The following is a 27,819-nucleotide window of genomic DNA, read 5'->3' as shown; positions in this document are numbered from 1 at the left end:
GATGTTTTTCAATAGTATTTAGGTTTTTTTCAACCTTTGCAATAGCAAGCACCATAAATTTACAAATRACAAGAGATTAACATGTACTACAAACACCTGAAGTCTGGCAGAAAATGCCCTTCTCATGAACCAGAAGTTATGCCTAGAAGCTTAAATTCTCAAGAATCACCCCAAAAGGATGAAATGTGATTAGATTCAGTTGGTTGATCTAGCTATAAAGAACGTGATATTCCCACAATGATAAAAACAAGACTTACATTTAAAAAACTGTAGGACACTTRTCTGTTACTGGAAGCTGTTTTAATCTCTTCTAGCAGAAGAGGTTATCTCCCCCATCTGTTTTTTTGCGGTAAATCCTTTACCCCTAATATATCATTCCATAGTTGGCTGATATAATGTTATCTGTCACCTAAATTGTAGCTTCAGAATTATACAGATGCCTTACAGTTTGCTTAACAAGACCCTGTTGGCAATCATCTTAAAAGAAGAAGGAGTCTGTCTGGCAATAGCAACAGCAATAGCAGCAATCTTCAGTTAACTCAACCCAAAGCTGCAGTCTAAAATTCCTGCTCAACATCTGGAGAAGCGTTAGCTCATGAGGCACTTTGCTTTAGAGGATCTAGAGTACTTTGGATAGTTAAAGGAGGATTTGGGACAGACTTGATCATGGTTGTGTCCACAAGTTTACCACAGCTAACTCAAAGTGGGAATATGTAATTTGTTTTATGTAGTTTTTTTTAATCTTGTGTTTAGCCAATGACATACCCTATCTAATTTATGCCTTTAGCCTCAGTGGATTATTCCAGCAGCCACAGTTGCTGACAGTTTGGGGATGCACTGTCCATGTCAGATATGTCTCCGCAAAGGGAGCCACAATGCACTGAGTATGGGAATTCACTTTTCAGTGTGAGAGAATCCTCTACCAGTGAATGCTGTTATCACTAAGACTGTTTTATCAGTGTTGGAGTACATAAAGCTATTATATTGCTGTCTGTGACAGGGAGCCAAAACAGTGTTATCTAATGGATTTTATTTCTTAAGTTGCAGTTCCATATTCCTACCTTACTGCTGACTGGAGAAACTGCTTGTTCTCCAGACTGCATTGAATGAGAAAGGTGATCTGTTTTATGGAGCAGCCAATCTTTTTTCTTGTTTAACAGAGAGAGCTAATTATTGAAAGAACAGTATTAATCATGCTTTTAAAATGGATATTTTGAGCTAAGATAATTTGAGTTAACGTGCTGTAATTCTCACTTGGTCCTGAAAATGTCTGAAATATTCATGCCTTTGATCATTTAAGTTCACTCCTATGCTTCATGCAAATTTTTTTCTCATTTTTCTTTTTCTCCTGAATCATCCTATGTGTACACTACACTGTATGTCCAGCAAAAACCCCATGTATATTGGCTTGAAAGGATGCTGTACACCCAGCCACATAATTGAAAATAATAAGGCCACAATAAATGGGGTGGCCTTGGGGTATAACACCCAAGGGATTCAATTGGTGTCGCTTTGCATCAATGTCCATGCATCATGGTAATTGAGGTAACATAACCAATTACCACATTTTAATTAGAGTTGTAAGGACTTGGGAAAATCTGCAATAGTGAGACAGCTCACTTAAAAAAAAAAAAAAAAAAAAGGCGCCTCTCTCTTTACCACAGACTTGTTTCTTGGGTGCTTGCTTCTTAGAAGGGAAAGAGCCTCCTTAAAGCACTGTTTAGGATTTTTCCCAGCTTCCTCTAGGTTTCTTTCTTTATAATGCACTTTGAAAAACAAGTTGTTTAACAATGCTATTTCGCTTCTGCTCTGGTATCTTTATCCCTTTTCTCTATTCATCTGTTTCTCTGAGGCCTTCTGTAAGAGAAAACTGTTTTTAATAATACTGGGAATGGTGCTAGCTGAAGTATCCCCCTCGCTTCTCTATATTTAATTCACTGGTGCAATATTTTTTTCAAGCCAGGGACTGATACTTGATCTAAGCTTAAAAAAAAATTAAAACCAAAAAAACCACCTGCAGAGGTGACAAATGTATTCATTATTGTTCAGTTATTTTGTTAGGAAGCTCCACTAAACAAAAACTTAGTTTCTGAATGATTCGATTTTTATCACAAGCCATTATTTTGTCAGGTTGGATCTAGCTAAAAATCTTGCATAAGAATTTAGAAGTTCAGCAAAAGTGCCTGATACAACAAAGTGCCGAGAAAAGATTAACTTAATTGGCCGAGGAGGGCACACTGAATGTTGTAAAGTGATGAACACCTCTTACATCATCTAGCCCTCACAAGTAATTTTTTAATGACTTATGTTTAATCCGTCACAAATTGTTTCTTCATTATCTATCACAAGTCACATTTGTTTTGATATTGGGCCTCTTTGTAGTATGACAGTACAATCTTGATTGCTTGTATTTGTTTCTGTCACAGTCATCTTGTTCTAATCATTGTATTTCAACACTGAAAACTGCTGGCTTTGGTGCTTGCTTAAAATACATTTTTCTTTAAGTGGGTGGATATATGACTGTAGAGCCTGCGATGTATATCACTCTCTCTAAGCTCTGTGTACTCTTGAAAGAGACCTGGCCAAGAAACATGTCCTCTTCTCAGACAGAAGATACAAGGCTCAGCTGAGCAGGTGATGAGAAGCATCAGACTGGACCATCCTAATGGGTGCCATGTCTTTTTCATCTTCTAAGTGGCCTTGCATGCCCAATTTCAGACCTGGAAAAGTAATCTGTAGGATCTAAAACAGGACTACTTAAATGATGAACTCAGGCTTAAATTTTTCTTGGACTTTAATTGAAGATAGGTGATATTCCCCATATTCTTGCAATAAATCCTGTATTTCTCGTGATTTTCTCGGGGAACAGCCAGTTATGATGCAGCCATCATGGCAGTATGCAGTGTCTGGGTGATCTGGCAAAACTGAAGGTAGTGCAACTCTTGTTGAGCAAATCTTGGTAAAAATTAGCAGACTTGGAGAATCTTAGTGGATCTTACATTCCTGAGAAAACATCCTGAGTGGTCATCTGCAGCAGTAGTGTTTTAGAGTGAATAGAAAGAAAATTTAATAAATTTAGGCCATTTCTTAGCAGTTTCTTTTCCATCCCCAGAGGATACGAAACTTTCAGTCACAACTAATGAACTAGGTTGGATTAGGCAAGAAGGGGCTAATGATTAATGCAGAGTCCAGAGACTAAGGCAGCACTATTTCATAGTCTCTGTTGAGCCATAGCAGGCCTGAGTTCTCCCTTTGGAGAGGATGGAAAGTAAAGGTCCATACTCCTAAACTTTCTGTAGAGTCCCAGGTGAAGACAACTTGGGAACAGGCTGAACAGTTAAGCTTGAAAGCAAATGTTGTACTTGAAATTTTTTACTTCGTTGCTTATATGTGTGTGCATCTGCAGACTTCTTTGTAGATCAGTAGAAGGTACTCTCTTATACTAGGAGCTACATTTGAAGAAGATTTTTTCATCCTGTATTTTTTCCCCTCCTTTGTTTTTTTTTTTCTCCTCCTTTGTTCTTTTCTGTTAATGAAAAAGGAGCACTGAAAAGAAAGTCTTCCTGTTTAGGTCAAACTTAGGCAGATTTAGGTCATTATAGTGCATAGTGGCATAGATTTCACTAACTAGCTGTCAGTCTGTTTGTTTTTTTTTTTTCTAAGCAACAGATTCAGCATGGACCCTTTCAGTGCAGCTTATATTTGCTCCATAAGGCAAACTACCTAGAGCTGAAAGAGCAGTTCAGCATTTTTGATTTTTCAATCTTTTTTTCTATATTGAAATTTCCAAATACAGCAACATTTCCTGCTAATGAGGATGGCATTGATTATGAATGAATTTGTGGATTCCAGTATACTGAAACCTACAAGAACATTTCTTGCAGCTTATTCAACCATCAGCCTATAGTAACAGGTTTCAATCACTCTCCACCTCAACTGGGCTCAAAATAACTGCCCTTGAGATGCATGTTCCTCTTCTGTGATGCCTTGTTAATTCCCCAAACACATTTAGTTTTTTTGCCCTCTCCGTGGTATCCTGCAAAGTTTGTAGCATGAGAGGTGACTGTTACTTTTGGGGAGCATGAGCACAGGAAGATAAATGGAATTACATTAAAAATTATGAGTTATTTTAATGAGAAAATCAATTGCTGCAATACTTATTACCCTCAAATCCCCTTGATTTTTCTTTTTCTTGATGAAGCACACCTTTCTGTGCAGTACTTGAAAGTTACTTGTCTTTTTAGAAGACAGGTTTTCTTATGAGACTAGGAATGCTTCATAATGGCTGATTATGGTTTTAAAGAAAAAAGGCTACAAATGCAAAATAAATAAAGCATATATTTCCCAGTATTATTTTTAAACTGCACATGGTTGCTTGATCTCATACAACTACTATGTACGGCTCATACTACAGTGAAAAACTGACTTGAGGTATTCAAGGCAGAAAATATCATGATCACAGCATTACAGGTTTAGGTTCATGGTGTTTTGTTATAATTAGCTGAAATCATAGTATGTCTGAAGTGGGTATAAAATGGTGCATCTATATTCATGGTTTTTAGTAGTACTATGTGAGCAATCTGCTTCAGTGACTGACAAGACTTGTCTTTAAATCATAGATACTTTGTATTTTTTCTCAATTATTCTCTATTATATTAGAGGAAGAATTATGTAAACTTGCTGGCATAATACCACAAAGTTTGGGGTGTATTTATRTAATATATATAAATATGAATTTTTTTAAAAGGTTTACTTCTTTGGATTTCTTTTGTATTCCTTTTCTGGTTAATGCAGTCTTAATTTGTTCAATATATAGATTCAGAAAGAGGGAAAACTAACATATTTTAAAGTTGCTTAAACAAGTCAAACTGAAATATCTCAGGAACTTTCAAGGCCAGGCAGTGGTGCTACGTTACCCAGTGAGAAGCTGGGAATCTTTTCTTTCCGGCGTATACAAAGCTTCTATGTTCATCCATGCAGAGCTGGCAGATAATCTTCCTGTTTCTCAGCTAACTGTTGACTACTCTGTGTTTCAGACTAGTGCCATTTTGGGGTTCGGTAGGGGAATTTCATAGTTGGTAGAAAGCTGGAAATACTTCTCTACCAACCTGATTTTTTTTTTAAGTGGTTGGTGTTTACAGACCCTCAAATATTTAGAATGTAAGTAAGGCCATCAAAAGTGCCAGTTCATCACATGGCTCTGTAATTTGGCATATGATCGTGAAAACACTGTAGCGTATCTCTCATGGGTAATGGCATTTGACCCTCACTGGTGCTGTATCTAACATTCTCAATTTCTGAGTGTTTTCAGATTACTACTGTATTAGTGAATTGGCTTGTTGCAGGATTTTTAAAACAAATTTTCATCAAATAACTACAAAAATCCAGGTCTTAGGACAGCAGTATTCAATCCTATAAAATTTAGAAATATGAGTTTTATACTTTATGATGGGAAAAGTCAACATCACAGCAGCAGATTTAGGTCATTATAGTGCATAGTGGCATAGGTTTCGCTAACTAGCTGTCAGTCTGTTCATTTTTTTTTCTAAGCAACAAATTAAATAATGGCTGAAGTGGCGTGGGTGAAGCCCTTTCCACAGCTTTGATAACAATACATTCCCTGCTCCAGAAACCTGTGCATTAGAACAGTAAGATGTGTAAAATCTTCCAGTGAATACTCAGGAATGATCAGTTTTAGTAGCAAAGTATGTACAATTCAGAAATGGGATATCTGACGTTTCCAGTGCGTGCAGATACTGAAAGAGCTGTCAGTCACTCTTTAAATGTCAAAAACAACTCATTAAAAAATGAAAGAGAAAAATAAGACTAGGTTTTTGTTTTCAAAGACAGAGGACATATTTCAAAAGAACTCAGTTCCCCTTTAGGTACTTAACTATAGGGCCAGATATTCAAAAGTGCTCAGCAGATAGCAACTCTCATTGCAGTGCATGGTGTTCAGATTACAGGATGAAGTTGGTATTTTGCTCAGATACCTAACGTCCGCTAATCATAAGATCATGCCTCAGGCCAGCAATGTTTAAAAAATGAGAGTTAAAAGAGAAAGTCACAAAATAGTGACTATTGAATGCATTTAATGACTTGTTACACTGCAGCTATAATCACAGAATCACAGAATCGCTGAGGTTGGAAGGGACCTCTGGAGATCATCTAGTCCAACCCCCCTGCTCAAGCAGGGTCACCTAGAGCACCTTGCACAGGATTGCATCCAGGCGCGTTTTGAATATCTCCAGAGAAGGAGACTCCACAACCTCTCTGGGCAACCTGTTCCAGTGCTCTGTCACCCTCACAGTGAAGAAGTTTTTCCTCATGTTCAGATGGAAGCGTCTGTGTTTCAGTTTGTGCCCGTTGCCTCGCGTCCTGTCGCTGGGCACCACTGAAAAGAGTCTGGTCCCATCCTCTCGACACCCTCCCTTCAGATACTTGTACACGTTGATAAGATCTCCTCTCAGCCTTCTCTTTTCCAAGCTAAACAGGCCCAGCTCTCTCAGCCTTTCCTCAYAAGAGAGATGYTCCAGTCCCCTAATCATCTTTGTAGCCCTTCGCTGGACTTGCTCCAGTAGTGCCATATCCCTCTTGTACTGGGGAGAATAAGGGCCCCAGTTCTGCAAGGAACAATATGTGAGTATGATTAAAGCTAATTTTCTGATATATTGTTTATTGTTTAAGCAAAACAGTTTTTAGAAAGAAGGGAAGAAGTCTTATTTTCTAACAGGTTGTACAGTAATTATTCTCACCCTACAAGAGCCTTCAGTTTTGGATGGTAGGACCCCCATCCTCCAACCATTATGGAAATGTTTGGCAGGATCTTCAGTAAGTATATGCATAATCAGAGTTTCATTGTTCAATATTTTAGGATGTTCTAGGAGCTGCATCAGCTTTAAGAAGAGAGGAATACAACAAAATTTTTTTTAAAATGTTTGAAAATGAATAAGGTACAATTATTCACTCTTTCTCTTAATGCAAAAAGTAGAAGGTAGGCAATGAAATTATCAGGCAGGAGATTTAAAACAATCAAAAGGGAATTCTATTTGCATGCAATGCGTAATGAAATTGCAGAACTTGTTGCTACAGGTTGTTGTGGAGAGCACACGAAAGGATTCACTATGCGGTTAGACAAATTAATGGAGGAGAGGTCAATTAAAGCTCACTAAATTCCAATTCGGAAAGGCTGGCTTCTGACATCTGGGGTGGCAGACTCTATACCATTTTATAGGTGTTTGATTTTTTTTTTTCTTCTTTTTCTGAAAGCATTCACTACTGGCTGCTACAGGAGATGGGGAAGACAGCTGACTGGACTGTTGATCTGACCCAAAATGGCAGATGCTTTTTGCAAGCACACAAGCTTGCAGGTTTGGAGGCCTACCTACGAAAAATTTTTTTGCATAGCAAAACAATTTTAAGGAATGCCTAGAGGGTTTTCATTGTTGTTGTTTTTTTCACCATTTCCAAAGACTGGAATGTGGCCATTTAGGTATGCTATTTTCATTAGAGGAAAACGTAAGTGTACCCACTTACATTTTTAAAGATATTTCTAATATATTTTTCTGCAAAATACACAGAAAATTTAATACATACATCTATTTAATATTTAAATATGAACAGACATTTATATATCAGAGGTAATATAATATACATTAAATAATAACATGTAAATCATTAGCAATGATCTGAATTTTATTTCTCTTTACATGTAAGACATTTGTGTCATCACTGTAGCTCTAATCCATATTCAGGTCTTCGTATTTAGTGTGCAGTAATATGTAAATTACCTAGCCAGCTGCATTAAGCAGTGTTTGTTTATTCTATTTCTTTTGGCATAGCATATAACTGAATTTCTGCCAAAAATGCGGCTGCTTCAGGGAACACTGTTCAAGTAGAAGGAAGTTCTGAAAGGAAATGCACATCCTAAGTCTTTACTCTATGAAACAGTAAAATCAAAACAAACTTTCTGTTCATAAAAATATCTCTATTAATGCAAAAAAAGTGCTTGTAAAATAGAAAGGGCAAGCTGAATCTTTTTAGAATGCTCTGTTTACGCTGGCTTTGTAAACAAGGATACAATACTAAGAGGCTGGTGATTTTTTATATGTGGGAAGGGTGACTAAAACTGGTGAAACGTGAAAATGGAAAGTTTAAGAGAAATTATTTTAAAATGGCATATTAATCTCCCCTAACACATAACATTTAAATGCATTTAAATTTAGAAAGCAGTGAAGTTTAAGTGTTAAAAAAAATTACATTAATGATGCATAGAGCTATCTACTTATGCTGGCAGTCCTTTCAGTCTTCCCATCTGACACTTCCTTTTTTTTCCAGCCAGCTAATTTCCTCTCTTTTGTGAGGAGTAACTGTTTTCACACTCGTGCTTACCCAGCAAGCCTCCTCATTGTTTCATGGTTAATTATCTTCTTGAGCTTCACCTTCTCGAGTGACAAAAGAGTGGGCCTCCCCACAGCACTAATGAAAGCTATGTTTTAGAGATGCGCTGTGTGAATAAATGCAGTGTCTGATCTAGCAACATAATAAATGAGTTCCTAAACTTTATGGAGTCACAGCTCATCTGGTAGGTTTACTCAACAATGCAGGAAGATTCTTTCTTTTGAAAACCCTTTTTTATTTTTAAAAGGGGGGGGGGGAAATATTGCTTCAGTGTGGAACCAAGTACCATAAACTGTTCCAGAACATCTAGGCATTACTCAAAAGTGCATAACAAACATTCAGTTTCAGTGCAAACCCGAGTTGCTCCACAGCCAGATAAAAGCCTTTGAGCTCTATACTTTAGACAGGCATATTAGCAACATCAGTTAATACTCTCTGTATTTTAATACTCTCTGTAATTACCCTCCTGTAATAGAAGAAAATTGCATAATGGCAAAAGATAATAGCATTGTTGTAATGCTGAAGTACTCCCCATTGTAACTCTGCATTCAGCCAAACTAAAATGGGCAAATTGAAACTTCTCACCATAACAAACACCGTTGTCCATTACTTTGTCTTCTTCTAAGTGAATTTCTGCAGAGTATGCTTATACTAAGTCATTTCTCAGTTTGGTCCAGACTAAATAGTATATGTAAAACCAGTATTTCACACATTGTGCAGAGATTAGATTAATCTAGATTAGATTAAAAATTCCAATCCTTTTTTTTTCCAGCCAGCTCCAGGCTGCGTTGGTATCTGTTATGTACAGAAACAACTATGAACAGCAGGCACTTTATAAGTGATGGAGAGAAGAATAAATTTCTGGAAGTTCAAGGTTAAGATGATTTTAGTGAAAAAGTTCTGCCTATGGACCTCTTACACCTGGAGATAAGGCTGGTGTTTCTATTTTGCAACATTTGAAAAGCAACCTTTCCTAAATATAGGCTCTGTAATGGCAAGGAGCAGTAGTATTATTGTAGCCTCAAGGTGCTTACCATTGGCATTTTGATTCATCTCCAGGAGAACTCTCTGCCAGTATTGACAGCAGTGGTGTTTAACTTAATGCTTGGAAATCCATAGGTAGGCAGGCTGTGAAAATACTTACAATGCGCAGCATTCTTCTAGCCTCTGACTTCACAATACTTGGTCATTGATTCCCCTCTACCTTACTTGTCAATACCCCAAATTTACAGGTGGTGAATCAGTGACATCATGATGTGTCTGGACTGAGATTACAAAGAAAGTCTGACAAAAATTCAAAGAGGAAAAAAATAGTCACTTTTCTTTGAGATCAATGAGGCTAAATTTGGTAGTCTCCAGACTGCTTCTTGAGGAGGAGAAACTGATGATAGAGCCAGATAGTCTTGATGCAGTCCTGTTATTCATAAATAATATAGAGTCTCTCCCTCTCCTGTATACAGGAAGAATTTTTATTTAGAAATTCAAACCCCTGTCCTCCAGCGCTGTGTGAGGAAACTTTCTCTCCAGTTTTCTCTAAGGTCAAGCTCCCCAAGGCTTATGTCCTATCCTTTTGTACCTTATATCTATCTGTTTCTATGGTGATTCTCAATCTTTGGTGTTTCTCACAAATGTACCATTCTACTGAAACAACACTTTTAAAAGCCCTGTGATTCCAGGTGTCCTGATGTGCCTGTTGCACGTTGGAGATGGCTGTTGTGTCTACTGAGTCCCCAGAGTTGTTCTGGTTTAACTAAGAGTACACCATTAAAGGTGTACTAATTCCAGAATAAATGATACTAGATTGAAAATATTGTTGAATTAGTACAATTAGTACAAAGATCTCTATAAAATCACTCTGGTTTTACTGAAGTGATTTTAAAATACACTTCAAGGTCTGCCCATTGACTGACAAAACATTAGTGATTTTATTATGCCACTGTGTTATTTTGCCACTATAACTTTGTTCAGTGAGCATTTGATTCCAGAATATAACTGATTTGCTGTCAATATGGGTGTAGCAGTATAAAATTGTGTTGAAGCTCTGCAGTGTAGACAAGCAGTGGTTAAATCTGTTTAAGCATGGTCAGTTCCACAGATTTCCTGGTTTTGGTTTCTTTAACTTAACCATAAAGACTGATCTTTGATTTATTTGTGATTTGGCCCACATTCTGAGACACATGGATGAACTCCCACCAACTTGCATGAGAGTGCATCTGAGGTGAAGTGCCTGAACTAGGTGTACATCGCAATATTTTGTTTTTGGATAAAGCTAGGAATGTTTTTTCTAAGAGTTTCATAAAGGTCTTGTGTTGGATTCTTGCACAAAGAAAATCATATATTCCTCAGAAGTAAAGGTGAGACCAAAATGACATTCAAGGGCGAAAAACTCTGTCACGTAACCTCTTGACAGATGAAAAGAAAACTACAAAGCAGCAAAAACAATGGTCAGTAAAATATGCCATGTGGCCAGGTTTTCTCATCATAAAAAGGCAAAAAAAAGCCCCACATATACAACTCAGAATATAGGTCTGGGATTGTAAACCTATTCAGATGACAATATGATTCTGCATAAAAATGTTATAGATGATTTTCTGCTCTCTAGTAGCATTTAAAGGGCTCCTTCAACAGATGAGGAACTAAGATATTAGAAAATTGTGTGAGGATACAGTGGCAGAACTGGAGCCTGCTGCTTCCGCAAGGCCTGGAAGACAGACGAGGAATAGTGTGTTAGCAGTGGTGCTCCAGGCGCAGTGTGGTGACAAAATATGTTTAGTCCCCACTTTCGCCTTGGTCTGTGGTAGGAGTAAGTTCCCGCAGGTCTTTTTCTGACACAGCTCACTTTCTGTTTCAGCCTGACTTATTTGTATGGACTGCGGTGCGGAGGGGTAGAGGACTGGAGTCGGGCCTTTCTCTCTTTCCTTTGGCCATCTGGTACCATGGGCAGCTCATCAGGAAAGCTGGGGGACCCCCATAGCACTCATATGCAGGCATTACTGAATGTGGTTAAGCAACATTTAAAGAGCAGTGGAATGGCTGGTTTCTCTGACTTCTGAATGCTTCTGCTGCTAGTAGGGAGAGTTTTTTTCAGATGGGCATCCCGTTAAAAAGTCCCTGCAATTATTACATCTATTGCTTAGAAAGTGAGCCCACAAAACAACTACCATGATAAAGAAAATTATCATTTTTAAAATCTGGATCTGACAATGCTATTCTCTGGACTTCTGTTTCTGAGTGTTAAATGAAACTCCAAACATTGTCCTAAAGAGAGGAAACTGAGCAATGGTCAAATCTCAGCTGTTCCCATATGACCCAGCTGAGACCCTTGTAGGTGACATCTGTGACTGCAGGGAGCACAAATGAAGTCAGTGTCCTCTGTGGGACAAGAATCTGTTCATACCACCTTCCACGCAGGACCCTGGCAATACCTATAGACATCCATAACGCTTAACAGAAAAATGTAAGGAAGTTCTGCATGTGCAGGACTAAGCATATTATTTCACTGAGGGACAAAATAACGTGTGTAAAATGAAGCAAGAGAAAATATGAACCACAGTTTTGGATTTTTACTTTCTTAGAATATAAACACATATCTTCCTATTTTAACTGTAATTATAACAAATAGGTGCGTTAAGGATTGATTTCTCTAGTGATCTGTGATAAAGTATACTGCTTCCATATATTTTGAGACCATATTGTAATGTGTAGGTTGTTTCAGTATCATGCACATGCAATATTGTGCATATGCTTATTCATATTAAAATATTGGTGTTGGGAAATGAGGACAGTTCTCTTACTGGCTATAATATAGGGAACCCCATTTAGAACGTGAGCAGAAGAGAAACAGAGGTGAAATGGGTACTGTACACATAACTGTTTCCCTCAGCAGAAGTACTTGGCATGCTCGCATTTTTCAAAAGACAAAATCATGTTTGTCTTCCTTGAATGTGCACACATTCCTGGAGATGGGGGATGGTTTTCTTTCTTTCTTTTTCTTTTTTCCCCTGGCCCCTAAGTGCAGTTGAGTTTGGATAATTTGTCCACAGCAACTGAAGGATATGTTGGAGGGGGAGGGAGGAACAGAGTTTGTATTTATTATTGTAAAAGCTCTTTTTTTCATGTTAATTCCTTTAAAAAAATATAATGGTACGTAGGGGTTACATTACAGGCCTGTTTCACCAACACAAAGTATCTGTACTGGAGTAGCACATGCAAATGAGACCGAAACAGAGAATCATTGTTTAATAAAATTTGCCAGAGAAAAAGCAAAACTGTCTGTGTTTTAGTAAAGGAAACAAACAGAAAGAAATGTATTTTAAAAGTCTTTTTCTTAAAGAGCACTAGGGTTAAGGAAACATCTTTATGTGGCTTTATAATCTTCCTTTCTCCGTTAACATTTTTGGTAGATTAGTGGTTTAGAGCATTTAAGTACACCCTTAACTTCGCTCACGTGAGTTATCCCACTGAAATGGGACTAGTCTCCTGAGTAAAGTCGTTCAGAGTTCAGGGTTCAAATTGGTAATAGCCAAACTCCTTAAAGCAACACGTTCAAATAGCAGTAAAATGATTTCAACCTTTCACACTTCCAAATGTGTAATTTAATTGATTGCCAGTTTAACTGTATTGAAAACTTTTCATGAGACAGTAAAAGCCTCCTAAGTATTGTTTGTCTAGCAGTAATATTATAAAAATAGGAATATGCATAATATTTGCATTTTTATTGTTATTGTATCATTATTTTTTATTTACTTGGTCAAAACTATTTACCTTTTCTTACTGTGTACCACATGGCCATTGAGATCTACTCTAGAAGTAGTTGTGTTTAGTGACTTTATAATGATAAAGTTAACAGTATGAAGCTCTGAGCTAGATGATTTATATATATATATATGTATATGCACACACACATACATGCATATAAATGTGTGTATATATGTGTGCACACACACACACAGACACACATATATATAAAACAAGTTTCTAACTTCCAGGAAATTTAAGTACTCATGCGATCGGTTACACTCACTGATATCCAAAGAAAGCTCATTTGCTCATTTTGCTTTGGTGGAATTTGGTCTCCATGTTCTGTCATGGCCTCCAACAAGACCAGGACTTAGCAGTGACTGTAAGAGCTCACACCACTGATGTCTGAGGCTCTGTAGCACACTCAAAGTTTTTCTTTAATTGTAGTCTGTCTTACACACGGAGATCAGCATGTCTGTCTGTAACAGACTTTTTTTTTGCTGGGTACTACTTTTTTGTGGCTCAAGGAGTAATATCTTGAGCCATACTAAGTAAAACATGCTTTGGAGTGTGTAAGTGCAAACTCTCTAGGAAATCCACATTCATCCTTAACTGAAATGGGATAAAGAGCATGGTACAGCACTCAAGTTAGTAAAGGTTTCCCAATTTACCCCAATAAAAGATCTGTCTCTGTTTTATGTAAAGGATGCATCATGCAGTACTTTACCGGAAAAAAAATGCTGGTGTTTCTTCTCCTCTCTGTCTTGATTCTCATTCCACGGAACTGTGACATGAGCAATCGGAATGTAGCTAGCTGCCAAGTGCAGGGTTGTATCTCCCATCCTCTGCATAACACTGAGTAAAGGCTTGGTTTGGGGAATTTTAAATGTTCTGTTGAGAAGACCTGATCTATTAAGATCACAATAGCTCGAATACTATGGCATCCTACCTAAGCACTGAGCAGCCTGATAAGGAGACATCTGACATTGTAAGAGTAATCATCAGAGATTCCTCATTCTCACCTTGCTACTTTGCTCAGTGCAAACATGGGCTGGAGCGATACCACCTTCTGTTCTTCATGCCAGAGCTTTACTCAAGAGTTTACCTGATGCTGCTCTTTCCAACAGCTACCGCAATATCTAAACTCTCTTTCTTGATTGAATAGCTTGCTAAACTTTGTAAAAAGAAAGGGGAACTGTATACCACCCCTAAAAATGCCAAATGACTTCCAGAATGTTTGTGACTTGAGCTGGATGGTTTGTTTCAGACAAAGTTAAAACTTGGTCTGCACTTGATAAGGACTGCCGGTGTAGCTGATAACCACTAAAGTTATACTGGTATATCTCCTTAGGGGACATGGTGCTTACAAGAAAAGTAGTGATTGACCAGTACAGTTTCAATCAGTTCATTGGACAGAGAAAGCTATGCTGGCAAAAGGACCATACCTGCATACACAAGAGTCTTTGGCAGTATAGCTGTGACAATCAGAAAAAAAATCAAATCCCTTACCATCATAGTTATGCCTGTAAAACTTCTAAGTATATACCAGGCCTCAGAAGAGCATCTGCATTTGAAGGCTAAAAAATAGGCTTTGAAGTAAGGAGCACTCGGTGAAGATGAGTGGGCTGAGGTCACAACTCTACATGTTTTATTGTTTTAGTCCATCTGACTTGCAGAACAAACAAGGCAGCCAAGTGCTGATTTACAGGGGGAAGGTTATCTTCCTGACCAATAAGGACCAAATGTTTTGTTTTTAAGAAACAAAATCAGATTCTGTGGAACATAAAATCCTTGGAACCTGCTGCTGATTTCCTGCCTTCAGGAATTTCTTTTAGCAGCTGGCAGAAGCTTAAAACAATAAATTGTGCAGTTTTGGATGCTTTGCATAGCAATGTCTTCCTAATGCAAAGTGTGACAGAGTAGTAAAACATGCCACAAAGAAAATGAGTACATTTAGCTGATTTTTTGTTTAATTTAACAGGCTTTCAAACAAACTTAATTTAAATCTTGTCATTCCCTTGCACTGGTTTTTACTCGAGGATTGATAAATTGATATGCCTCTCCTTAGCTATGAGTGGGAAACTAGGCCCAACTAAGTACCAACCAGAAGCCTTTATGAAAACATAACTGACAACTCCAAATATGGACTGCTAAACTCCACAATATACAGCACTGCTCTGATAGCCTTAGTTGTCTGGCAAATGGGTGTTTTCACAGGAATTTAAGATGTAAACTACCACTTGCCAATGTCTCACAGTAGAAAAGAGCTCTTTAATGAATTTACTCCATAAAAGTTTTAGGATAGGTCCACAAAGAGACACCTGCCTTCAACATTAGATGTGAAAGATGATTGTCAAGATCCCCAAAGCCTCCTGACCTGTCAGGATGCAAAAATTCTTTGGCACCCAAATTTCTGCCTGTGATTATTTGCAATATCTGAATACAGCTGAACTGCTCAGAGGCTTGCCTTACAGCTAAGCTCAAGGGACTCTGAGAACACAGATATATCTCACATGGCAGCTGTCTGATTTTATCAAATATACCAATTATCATATCATTCTGCTGAATGGTGGATAGCTATTCTGCCTAGTTTGGAGATAATCGTTCTTTATGTCAGTTGTGCATTTTTGCCGTTGGTCTACTGGATATTGGGATGGGTTGCCCTTCGTGTCTCCCACAGAAGCAGTGCCACCCTGTATCCATAATTAAATAGACACTGGGGCAGGGATTTGAACCTATCTATCCCTCATGCCAGTCAAATGTGAGCACTGCACTGTAGGATGAAAATCTCCTCGTCTCTCTATGACCCAATTAATATATAACTGTTTTATGAAAATGAAACAGCATCAGCAGGCTTCTTTTCAGAACAGCTTGTAGCTAGGACTTCTTCTGACAGATCGGGAACCTGGTTCATGTCTCTTGTGCCCAGTTTAACAAAGTCTCCCACACCCAAAATGAGTGCCCTAACTATTGAGCTGTTGGAGAATATCTCATGATTTCTCCTGAAAGGGCTGAACAGGCTTAGTTTCTACTCTAAAGAGAGAATTCACAGCTGAGAATCCCAGTCAGAGAGATATGTGCCTTCCTCTGTACAGTTAACCTTGGCTGAGTCTTTATGAATCTAAGTTAGTACCCAACTTACATACAACCGTATTTCATTTGACCATAGCCTCATTTTATCTGCTTGTATTTCAATAACTTCGTGAGTTATTTGTGATTTAGAATGCTGTTTGGCATGTGATCAATGCTGTATTTGAAAAACAAACCATGCTCCAAGAAAGCTCTAGAGACACATCATTATTGAAAATTTTTTTGGAAAAAGTGTTTGCTTTTCTGGATATAGTTATCACTGCTCTGTTAAGATTATTTAAACTAAATAGTTCTGCATTAGGTAACAGTCCTATTACAAGATTTACTGTATGAGCCAAGTATCTTCCTTAAAACGGAGACCACTCARTGAACAGAAAGATAAAATGAAACTAATTTGTGCTCAGAGAGCCAGCCCCCAAATCAGGGACCATTTCTGTCCCATTTTGAGGATTTTCACATGAATCTGTACTGTGGCCGTTTGGCACATCACCCGGATTGAAGGACTGAGAAAAGTTGCGAAGGTGCTCTTTCTCTCCTGCAGGTGTTTCTAGAAGGAACAACTTTTGAGATTAGGTGTTCTGAGCCCATAATAGCAAATATTACTGGAAAGTTACAAAAGTCTTGGGGGGGAAAAAAAAAACAAAACCCTAAGCTTAGCTCAATTATTTATTAGCACTCTCCCAGAGAATAGTGTCAGCATGGACAATATTTGAAATTCATGTAATACGTGATTAGACTGATTGATTGTTCTTACAGCTGAAGATTTTAACATTCATTAGTCTTACTAACTGGTTATTAGTACTGCCTTTATTAGCAAGTAAAGAATAAACAGAAATTCTAACAGAAATTCATCATGGTGAATTTATTCAAGTCTTGTGACTGCCACTGCTTTAGAATAGTTGTTTTAAGACTGACACCACAAAAGTTTCTGTTATAAACATTTTAAAAATCCTTTAATAAGTCCTTTACATCTCAACTCTTTTAAACTTAAGTAGGCTAAGAGATAATTTCATATATCCAATGTAATAAAATGCTAATAGCGTGTTTTTTACTTACTAATACATTTCTATGAGATTCCATGGATTGGCTAAAGCTTATTATACATATTTTAGTCAAATGACTAACCAAGATAAATCTCTGTTAAAGAAAAATCAAATTTCTGTATTATATTTTGAAGGAAAAAAGAAAAAATAAGAAAATTAAGAAATCATGTAAAACATAATGGGTTTCATTTTAATTGACCATTTTAATAGTACACAATATGTAATAAATTTAAAAACCTCTTAGTGATCATTGTTCCAAAAATGCACTTTACTCCATTAATTTATTGATATGATTTCAATGGAAGCACTCTTAAAATAGAGTTGTAAATATTTTTAATCTTTGAATTTTTTTACAGGAGTCTCTGAACGTTATCGATCCCAGTTTGATGGACCTAAATGGTCCAAGTGAAGATGCGCTAGAATGGGACGAAACTGACATAAGTAATAAGCTTATCAGTATTCATGAAGAGTTAAATGAATCTGATCAAGAGCTCAAGAAGGATGATCTAAGCCAGAAGTCCACTTCAGGAGAATGTGGTGAAAATGATTTGAATGAAGATGAAAGTATCAGTGATCATGGAAGTCCTCTTTATTGTCCCAACATTACTTCCCCTCCAAATCCTCACATCTATCAAGTCTATAGTCTTCATAACATTGAATTATCAGAAAAAAAACACATGGCTTTCTTGAAAAAAACATCCAGACTCCCCAGTGTAACACAGTCTAACATTTTAAATAAAAGTCTTAGTAAAGACTCTTCATTTTCATCTACCAAATCCCTGCCAGATCTAATAGAGGGGACCACACTGGCAAAACCATATAACTATATATACCACAGTGGAAAAATAAGCAGGCATTCTGAGAGTGAGAGTGGAATAGTGAGTGAATGTGATACAGAAACTACAAATAATTCAGAAATTTTTTTGCTAAATGGTATTGAAAGCACACAAAGTAATCCTGAAATTGGGCRTGAAGAAATTCAAATGGATGACATAGTTGATGTAATAAAACAAAAAATAGAACAAGATGAAGATGACCACCTTAATCTCTCAGATAATTTCCAGTTGGCACCTTCTGCATGTTGTGCAAGTGAAAATGATGGAGATTTGAACAGTATTACCAAGTGTAACCCTGTCTGTCTAGAAGAATTGCAAGGAAAACATGACGTGTTTACATTCTATGATTACTCATATCTTCAAGGCTCCAAATTCAAATTACCAGTGATGATAATGAAACAGTCGCAAACTGAAAAAACACATACAGAGGGCACTTTTCTTCATGGATTTTGTTTTGATAAAATACCTGGTAAATCTGAACATCAGTCTGGAGAGTCACAACTAGATGGATTTATTCATGACCATATTTTGACAGATATCTCTGGAGAATCAGATCCCAGTTCTTGTAAATCTGCAGAAACTGTAAGGAAATTAACTGATACACAAAATATAAGACAAGTTTCAACTTTATCTCATAGTTCTTCATTAGAATCTCTTTCTGTAGTGGGTGATTTGTTCAGCTCAAGTATTTTTAAAAGTGGTGATGGTCTTCAGCGAAGTACCTCTTTGGAGAGCTGGCTAACTTCATACAAAAGCAATGAAGATCTTTTTAGTCATCTTGACTCAGAAGACATAAGTGCAAGCAGTGATTCTGTTGGAGAGCTCAGCAAAAGGACATTAGATCTTCTGAATCGTTTAGAGAATATCCAGAGTCCTTTAGATCAAAAGATAAAGCGCAGCATCTCTGATATAACACTCCAAAGTAGTTCTCAAAAAATGTCTTTTACTGGACAGCTGTCTTTAGATATTGCATCCTCAATCAATGAAGACTCGGTGGCTTCTCTCACTGAACTCAGCAGCAGTGAGGATCTTTCTATCTGCTCTGAAGACATTGTACTGCACAGAAATAAAGTACCAGATTCAAATGCATCATTTAGAAAACATCTTAATAGATCTGTAGCTGATGAGAGCGATGTCAATGTCAGCATGATTGTTAATGTCTCCTGCACTTCTGCTTGTACTGATGATGAAGATGACAGTGATTTGCTTTCAAGTTCCACCCTTACTTTAACTGAGGAAGAGCTGGGTATCAAAGATGAAGATGATGACTCCAGTATAGCAACTGATGAGGATATTTATGAAGAATGCAATTTAATTTCAGGGCTTGATTATATAAAAAATGAACTCCAAACTTGGATTAGACCAAAATTTTCTTTGACAAGAGAGAAGAGAAAAAGTAACCTCAGTGATGAAATTCAGAGCAGTAAAGAAGTTAGTAATGAGACATCAAAAGCCACAGATACATTCAGCATTGAAACGCTTTTGAATGGTTCAGTTCAGAAAATATCAGAAAATAATGGCAATAGTAGGAATGTATCAGGTGATCATGAAAAGGGGACAAAGGGTCACATGATGAAAGATAGCTCTCAGATTGCTAAAGATCAGCTTGTGGATGATGTGGAGAATGGCAATGTTGAAAATACTCTTGGCAGTCAAAAGGAAGAGCTTGTTAGAACATCCGCAACTCCCAGAACTCATGGGTCACTTGATGCTAGGGAAGCTGAAAATGAATATTGTGTCTGTGAAGCACTTACAGATAGTTCAGATGATTCACATATGGATGGCAAGGAGACTGTTCTGCCATCAGACGGATCCAGAAACCCTCCAAAAGAATGTCAAAGTTATCTTCGGTCTGATGGTCACAGTGCTGCTTACTCTCCTGCCAAAAAGCCTTGTCTTGAATCTGCCTCAGAAATGAACTCTGTAGAGGCACAAGATATTGCTTTACTAACATCCTTACTTAATGGTCAACAACACAGAACAAGCATTACTGAAAAATCTACTGATTGCTGTGCCGCCCTGAAATCTAGTGAAGCAGAAGATAACTCCTCAGCCAGTGGTCATGATTCATGCTGTAACTGTGAATCTGATGCTTCTGACAAAAGAAACTTGGAAGATGGCTCAGTACACAAYTTTGTGATGGAAATAATTGACATGGCATCAACAGCTTTGAAGAGTAAGTCACAACCTGAATGTGAGTCATCTGCTCCAGCTTCCTTAGCACAGATCAAGGAAAAAGTGTTAGAACATTCTCACAGACCCATCCAGCTAAGAAAAGGTGACTTCTATTCTTATCTTTCACTTTCTTCTCATGATAGTGACTGTGGAGAGGTAACCAAATATATAGAGGAAAAGAGCAGCACTCCCATACCACTGGACTTAACAGATGAGAGAGAAAGCATTGAATGCTTTTTTCAAGCTTGTCCTGAGGAAGAACGGGTTGAGCAGCAGCAATCCATTTCTAACAGTACTCCTGAAGCATCTCTGGAGTCATGCAAAGACTTAGAGTCATTAGGGGAAGTTAAAACTTCAACAGAAGACAGGGATTTATCTTTCTTACGTGATGATGATGTTGATATAGATGTCCCCAATGCTAACAAAAAGAAATCATTAAACAATTTGAAAAATGCTGCAGCTGATTTGCTGATTTCAGACAGCCTATGTGAAGGTTTTGGACATGAAAAGAGTAGTACAGGAAAATCACCTGGAATTGAAGAGCCCAAAGGATGCGTTGTTGCTTCTGAAGAGGCTTCAGCTGTAGACTTTCAGTTAAAGCCTGGCCATTCACAAGATAAGGAGGTTTTGCACCAGAACACTAAAACTCTTACTTGTGAAGAAAACCTCCTGAATCTTCATAAGGAAAGGCACATAAATATGCACAGATAGAATGTAACCTCTCCAGGCACGTACGTTATCCTAAGAACAGGTATGTACTCTACAATATACAAGTTGCACATTAATTTTTTTTTTTTTACTTTTTGATCATTTTTGTACAGTGAAAGAAGGTGAATCACCATACAGGGCTTTTGTTTTAAGATAGCGCCGTATCATTTGATTTGATTACACTGTATTCCCAATTTACATGCCACTGGTCAACAAATGCAGTGAATACGAACTGCTTCTTGCCCTTTGGCTTTGCACTGACTGGAGCTGCTGTCTTCTGGAATAATTCAAATCTACTATCTTGCAGAACTTGGGAATCCCAGAAAAGGGGTATTTCTATATCAGCCTCCTCTTCCCTTATCAACTGAGCTGTGGAATCTATCAGAAACCAGCTCTACTCACTGATCCCCTTCTCCACAGTCAGCTGGCCTTATGAGGTATTCAAAAGCACTTGATGAAGCTGAACTTCTGGTTTTACAAGCATTTCGGGTGACCAGTGAGTTGGAGCTCTACAATATTTACAGACAAGCCATGAAGAATGGCTAAGCAGACTGGAGAATAAATAGAAAGATAATAAGTCATCTCTTGATGTCAGTTTACCATGATTTAAGATCACTAAGCCATTATTAAGAACACAATTACTCAGACACAATGTCAGGCCAAAAGTTGAGGTTACCAAAATAAGAAATCTTTGCAACATCAGTGAAGAGTATAATATGAGAATAATGTAAAGACCCAAACACCGAAGCAGATGGAAACTGGTAGCCACAACAGCAGTATTGACTGCTTCAGTTCTGTTTTGTGATATGCATTTTGACATATAAGTAAAATGTTTGAGCCTAAGGTGAAAAAGTGGCTTCAATCTCTGCCAAAGTTTTAAAGTGGTTCAGATATGTAGTTTCTGACCTCACATAAATGTCTAAGAATAAGCTGCACATTTAACAGTGAAAGAAAGATCTACCAAGCAACTTCTGGGCCAGATCCTGACATGTAACAATGCTGCTTTGTGTCCTGCTATTTATTCAGCAGCCCAGGAGCCAGCATGTGAGAATCACCATTAGCCTGGAAATGCTTCTCCAGCAAACCAGATCCATCATGACAGCTCCAAATGCCACTCCAATTCCAAATGCTGCTGCTTATCACAAGCAGTAGCAAGGGAAATTACAATAAGACACAAGGTTAAGCACTGGAACAGGTTGCCCAGGGAGGCTGTGGAACCTCCATCTTTGGAGAGTTTCAGTATTCAACAGGACAACACCCTGAACAACCTGATCTAACTTTGAAGATACCCTTGCTTTGTGCAGGAGGTTGGACCGGATGACTTTCAGATGTTCCTTCCAACCAAAGTTATTCTATGATTCTATGATATTTCTAGGGGAACAGTATGTTATTTATCATTGCCCAAAAAAACCACTAGTACACTCCTATTGCGAACTGTATAGCTGTGACAGAGGATCTGGGCCTATTCATACAAAATAGATTGCTGCTATTGGATATTTAACTTCTGCATTTCCTACTTTGGTATGTTATTTTATTATGTTTTGGGTTTTGTTTTGCACATATTGGTGGCTCACCCACCATTCACACATTTACATATGTATGAATATGTCTAGTAAAGTCTTTAGGGTTATGACAGCAATAGTCTACACCTTGCCACTATCACTTTCAGACACTATCTATTTAAATAATGCATTATCTTTGAACTGTGATAGAAGAGAAAGGATATTTCTTGAATGACTTTGAAATGGGCTTTCATGGCCTGTTGATTGCCACTTTTAAGTTAATAATTGAACACATCCAAATAACTGGAGAAGCAACAGAAATCAACTGCAAATTACAAAACCTAAAGATGATACTTTATGTTCTAGGATTACATTAAAAGGTTAATGTGTATATGGAAGTCTCTATCTGGAAACTGAGATGATAAAACTCTGCAGTTGATAAGTGATTACACTGTAAACATAAGGTTTTCCTAAATTAATGTTTTATTAGTTTCTTAATTTTTTTCACTCCTTTTATAATACTAATTTGAGGAAGAATAGTTACTATTGTGAGTGCGATATTCTTCTTGTTCTCATTCTTTCACTGATGAAGATAATAACATAACTTTGCACTTCATTAGTACTTTTCATCTGAGGATCTCAAAATAATGTATAAACTTCCCCTCACTCTTCAGAACTCCATAGATACTTACATGGTGACCAGCTGTGTTTTCATTGGACTGGGATATGACAATATGCAGTTAACAAGGCACAAGGACTAAGACTGGGCATAGAAGATGGAGACAGTTGCACATGCCCTGCAATGCAATGCAATGTTATGTAAAGGCTGTATGTGACAGTTTGATAGAGTTGTATTACAGTTTTAATTTTTGCCTAGGCTTGGAAGATATTTTTAAGACAGCAAAGCCCATCGCACTACATCCGGCTTTTTGCTTTTAAGGAGATATTTATTGTTTTTTAAGTGATATATATCATTGTTTCCATGGAAATTATGTACTGTATTATTCCCAGTTGCAAAGCCGTAGGATACATATAGTGCATCTCAAGCACATCAAAAACTGAAAATCTGAGCTGCTAGATATGGTTTCACTAAAGTCTGAGCTCCCTTCCCCCCCCCCCCCCCCCCCCCCATTTGCAAGCTTGGAGCTTTAACTTCATCTCCCATGCTATGGGGAATGAATTACAGAAGCAATCTATCCTAATTTGTTAACTTATTCAAATAACAGTTATTATACTTAACTATGCTAAAGATTATCTTTTTGGTGGCAGATTGTTTATTTTTTGATGAGGCTAATTACTGATTTTCCAAAGGTAATTTACATTTATTACTAATACATCTTTTAAAATGTGACAGATAAATGTTGTTCCCATAAGTGTATTATGAAAAAAGTTACTATTTAAAAACACATTATTTAATTTGAAAGATAAATGGCAAACACCATTATTTTTCCTGTAGCACCTGTGCTGTAAGCTCATTTAAATGTGTAATTCCATGTGTAGCTGCAATACTTAGAGAAAAAATAATCTATAGTATATGTGTACCTTAAAAGCATACTCAGAATTCAAAGGTAAAAAAAGTTTCAAATGTAGTCTGATTTTATACTATTTGCCTTGGCTGTACAGGAGGATAAAAGCAATAGTGAAGAAAATATTTCTGCCAAATGTAAGTAAGTTGCAATCTTGTTATTTAGCAGTATGCTACAAAAAATGACCGTTATGAGAAAGTACTAGCAATTCTATAAGCGGGCTCAAAAATACCCCTATCAGCACTGATTAGTCTCTTGTATGAGCCAACATGAGTTCTTCAACAGAGGTGCTCACAAAGCTGTGCTGATTTTATTTCTCAAGTAGTGGACAGCTTGAAAGAGCAATCTTTTTGGATACTAGATCATGCAATCTTCTGCTGTCACTGTGACCCATGACTACCAATGGGATGGGAATTCTTAGTCGCGTATTCATTGTGTGCAGAGATCAATACATTAAGGAGGTTTATGTGATGTGTCCAAAGTCTTTTCTAGAAAATACCTTAGACTTTTGTGCGTTATCTGTTAGTGCTTACAAATAAGTCACAAAAGCCATTTCCTTCCTTTTGTAGAGAATGTGTAATTTAAACTTAAGTTTTAACTTAATTTGAAAAAAAATATATTACTTGGGCTTAAGAATAAATGGGTTTTATCTGACAACACTACAATGTTAGCCAGAATATCCTGCCACTTACTGTACCCCAAAGGAACCCGGGAGGCAGGGTGGCTGCTGCCCAGGACTGGGGCTCAGGAGGTCTGACTGTTATTTCCTGCTCAGCAATAGACACTTTGTATGACTTATTCCCTCCCTGCCTCAGTTTCTTTAGTGACTATATAGGGAGAGTAATGACTGATGGGACCTGTGAAGCATGATTCAAGTTTTTTGAGATCCACAGATAAAATATATGCATAAATGCAAAGTACTGTTGGTTTACAGAATAGCTAGTATGTAATAACTTTCTTTTAGAAAGTGGAACTATACAAGTAGTCTAAATCTTTTCTTACCGTTTTTTCTTGAAGTTTTTATAGGGAACTGGATGCAGTAATGTTTCTTTACTGAGCTCAAAACACARTCATGACCTTTTAGCTCATTACAGCAGCTGAATTCAAAAAATGTAAATAGAATAAACAGATAATCTCATATTGTCTGGGAATGATATAATTTTTGAAAAAAATGAAATAGTCCATCAGTGAGACTTTTCTTACTATTGATATAATGAAACTCATGCCAGAGTTTTAGAAACATTTTGATTCAATCTTCCTCTTTGTTTGCATCTGTTCTGCACTGATTTCTAAACAAACTGTTACTATTTTCATGTAAGTATATTTTTTCTGTAAATAGAGGGGGGTCAGTTACAACAAATAAGATCAAAGGAGAAGGTAAATGGATAGATGCAGATAGTCCTGCTTAATTTGGAAGACATATAATGCATGTCTGGAGTGCCTCCTAGGAAATGCCTGCAAGATGTACTTTGCACTAATCTTTGAGCCGTATTCTGACAGTTATTTCTTCATAATCCTCATCATAAGCCTCTGCTCTTTGATGAATAGTCTAACCCTAAACTCCAAGCTGGATAATTCTATAGTAAGAAAATTTAACTCATTGCTGGTACCAGAAGTGTCTAAGTAGCAATTTACAGTTTAAAATATAGCAATGACATTGACAGTTCTATTCATGGACCATTTCTGTGACAACCCTTTCCTCCTCTCCATTGAAATCTCATTGTATATGTTTACATAAATATTGAACTCAATGCTGGGTAGCCATTTTTGTTGTTTGGCGTTTGCAAATTCATATGTTTTCATTGATCGGTGCACCTTTGAATGTGCTGAAGGTAAGTTCACAGGTAAGGCTGAGGACAGGATCCAGGGAAAAGGTCAGATTTGATGACTTCCCATGTTTCTTTAGAAACAAAGTCTTTACAAAAATCAATGAGTTTTCTACATCAATACAATTTTTTACACTAACTTGTACCTCAGGCTGTTAAAAATTATTGTTTGACTACTGTATGCTTCTGCATTAAAGGCTTTGGCATGTGATCATTTAATGACTATCTGTGGTTGTTCTGGAAGAGCTATGTTTTGCAAATAAAACTGCATTTTCTGTAACCTACTATTACTTTTTTGTTTCCTTTTAGAAACTTGGCTGCAATTCAGGTGCAGGTTCATCCTGTAAACCCTGGGATGACCTCCAATTCCATTGTATCACTGCCTTTCATTATACTGACTCCCAAGATAAATTTTCTTTCCAAATGTGATTCGTCCATGTTGGCTTTGTGATCAGGCTGCATATGCTAGTCCTATTTCAGTGATTATTTTGTATTGTAGCAAAGCCATTTGCTTTCATATGGATTCCTCTCCCAAGCTACCTCTAATGACCTCCCCTTCCTAAACTGGATGCTCTGGTACTACTTATCACCGGTTATGTTCTTTAAAGTTTTGTAGTTCCACAGAATTCATGATCAGTCTGGTTCATCTTTTCAGAACTGTACCTGTCAGTGCTCTTATATTTTCTGTATCAAATTTAATATTTATGTGTATAATGCATATGTTTATTGAAACTATTTTATGTTTAAAATGACAATTTTGTTGGATTGCAGCAAAAAGAATCATAAGCTCTCCTGATTCAGTACATCTAAAAATTAAGCAATTAAAGTAAATGCCATTTTATTTATTTTATTTTAAAATTTAATCTATGCAACACTTCAAGAAACAACTACATGGTGTTGTATATTAGGAACTGTTGACATTCTACTGAATTAAGTACAACATTTTGTTTTTTTATGCTTCTTGAGGTGGTAATGAGAAAAAAAGTTTTTAAAAAATGTGTGCCTTGCTGTATTTCTTACACCATTTATTAAAAAGCTGCTTTCACAGTAAAATTATGTTGGTTTGAAAGGAGGAAATAGCAAGGTTAAGATGTGTGAATAATTTCTGTATATATGTATAACCAAGTGCAAACACTGATGTATAATGACAGTATAAAATGCTTTCATGTTTGTGATGTCCAGTGATGTGGAAAATATAAGCCTTAAAACCATTAGATTGCATGGTAATTAGAATTGACATAATAAACATAKTTTATTGGGGAAAAAAAGCAGAACTGGTGATCTGTTTTACCTGCGTTCCAAGAAGAGAATACTGCATCCAAGTCCCAAAGGATACCTTTTTTGTTTGCAGATATTTCCTAGAGACATGAGATTGTATACCAGGTGAAGGTTTGTGTTACCTGACTCAGAGGTAAAGATCCTTTTCATTAAAGATTCTGCAGGTCTTTTAGGTCAAACAGGGAGACACAAATATTTAGTGGATTAACTAGTACACTGCCAATGGCAGTTATCRGTGGGCAATGATACACTTTTGTATCGGACCTTTATTTCTTTATCATTAATACTTTGATCTTGTGTTTTAGGACATTTTCTGACTCTTAAAATTTCATTCATTTGCATAACTACATCAAATAAGCTTTATATATCTTTATGTAATAACTTTTACAGTTGGCTGTTTCAATGACTTGGACTGTACATTTTAAGTGTTTTTTTCTTGTGCTAAAACTATATTGGGTGACTAAAACAAGGCAGATGATAGCTTTATTACCTATCTCTGAAAACATGACATTCATCTCCTAAAAGCACTATTGTGAAGGGGTGTCAGGAAAGTTAAATGGCAGGGAATGCTCTCCCATACCATCTTTTTATCATTATTTTTTCCATGTATGTATGTATTTTTATAAAATGTTCCAACGTTCTTCTTCCTTTAGAGAAGCAGTGTCAGGTTATAAGCCTAGCTAGTACCTAAAAGA

The 27,819-nt window shown here is 37.0% G+C and overlaps 1 protein-coding gene across 1 annotated transcript in view; it reads left to right on the top strand.

Annotated features, from left to right (window-relative positions):
• Nucleotides 1–26,174, top strand: part of LOC112973317 (A-kinase anchor protein 6-like) — a gene marked incomplete at its 5' end in the record, with an annotated part of 161,848 nt that extends 135,674 nt beyond the window's left edge. The window contains 3 exons of the mRNA XM_026081047.1: nt 17,630–21,035; nt 24,118–24,157; nt 26,156–26,174. Coding sequence (XP_025936832.1) covers nt 17,630–20,995 — 3,366 coding nt within the window. The remainder of the gene's footprint in view (nt 1–17,629; nt 21,036–24,117; nt 24,158–26,155) is intronic.
• Between the last annotated feature and the right edge of the window lie 1,645 nt (nt 26,175–27,819).

This window comes from Apteryx rowi, unplaced genomic scaffold, assembly GCF_003343035.1.
Source record: "Apteryx rowi isolate R43461 unplaced genomic scaffold, aptRow1 scaffold_534, whole genome shotgun sequence".
NCBI lineage: Eukaryota > Metazoa > Chordata > Aves > Apterygiformes > Apterygidae > Apteryx > Apteryx rowi.
The sequence above is the reverse complement of the archived record's forward strand: the minus strand, read 5'-3'. Positions and strand labels throughout refer to the sequence as shown.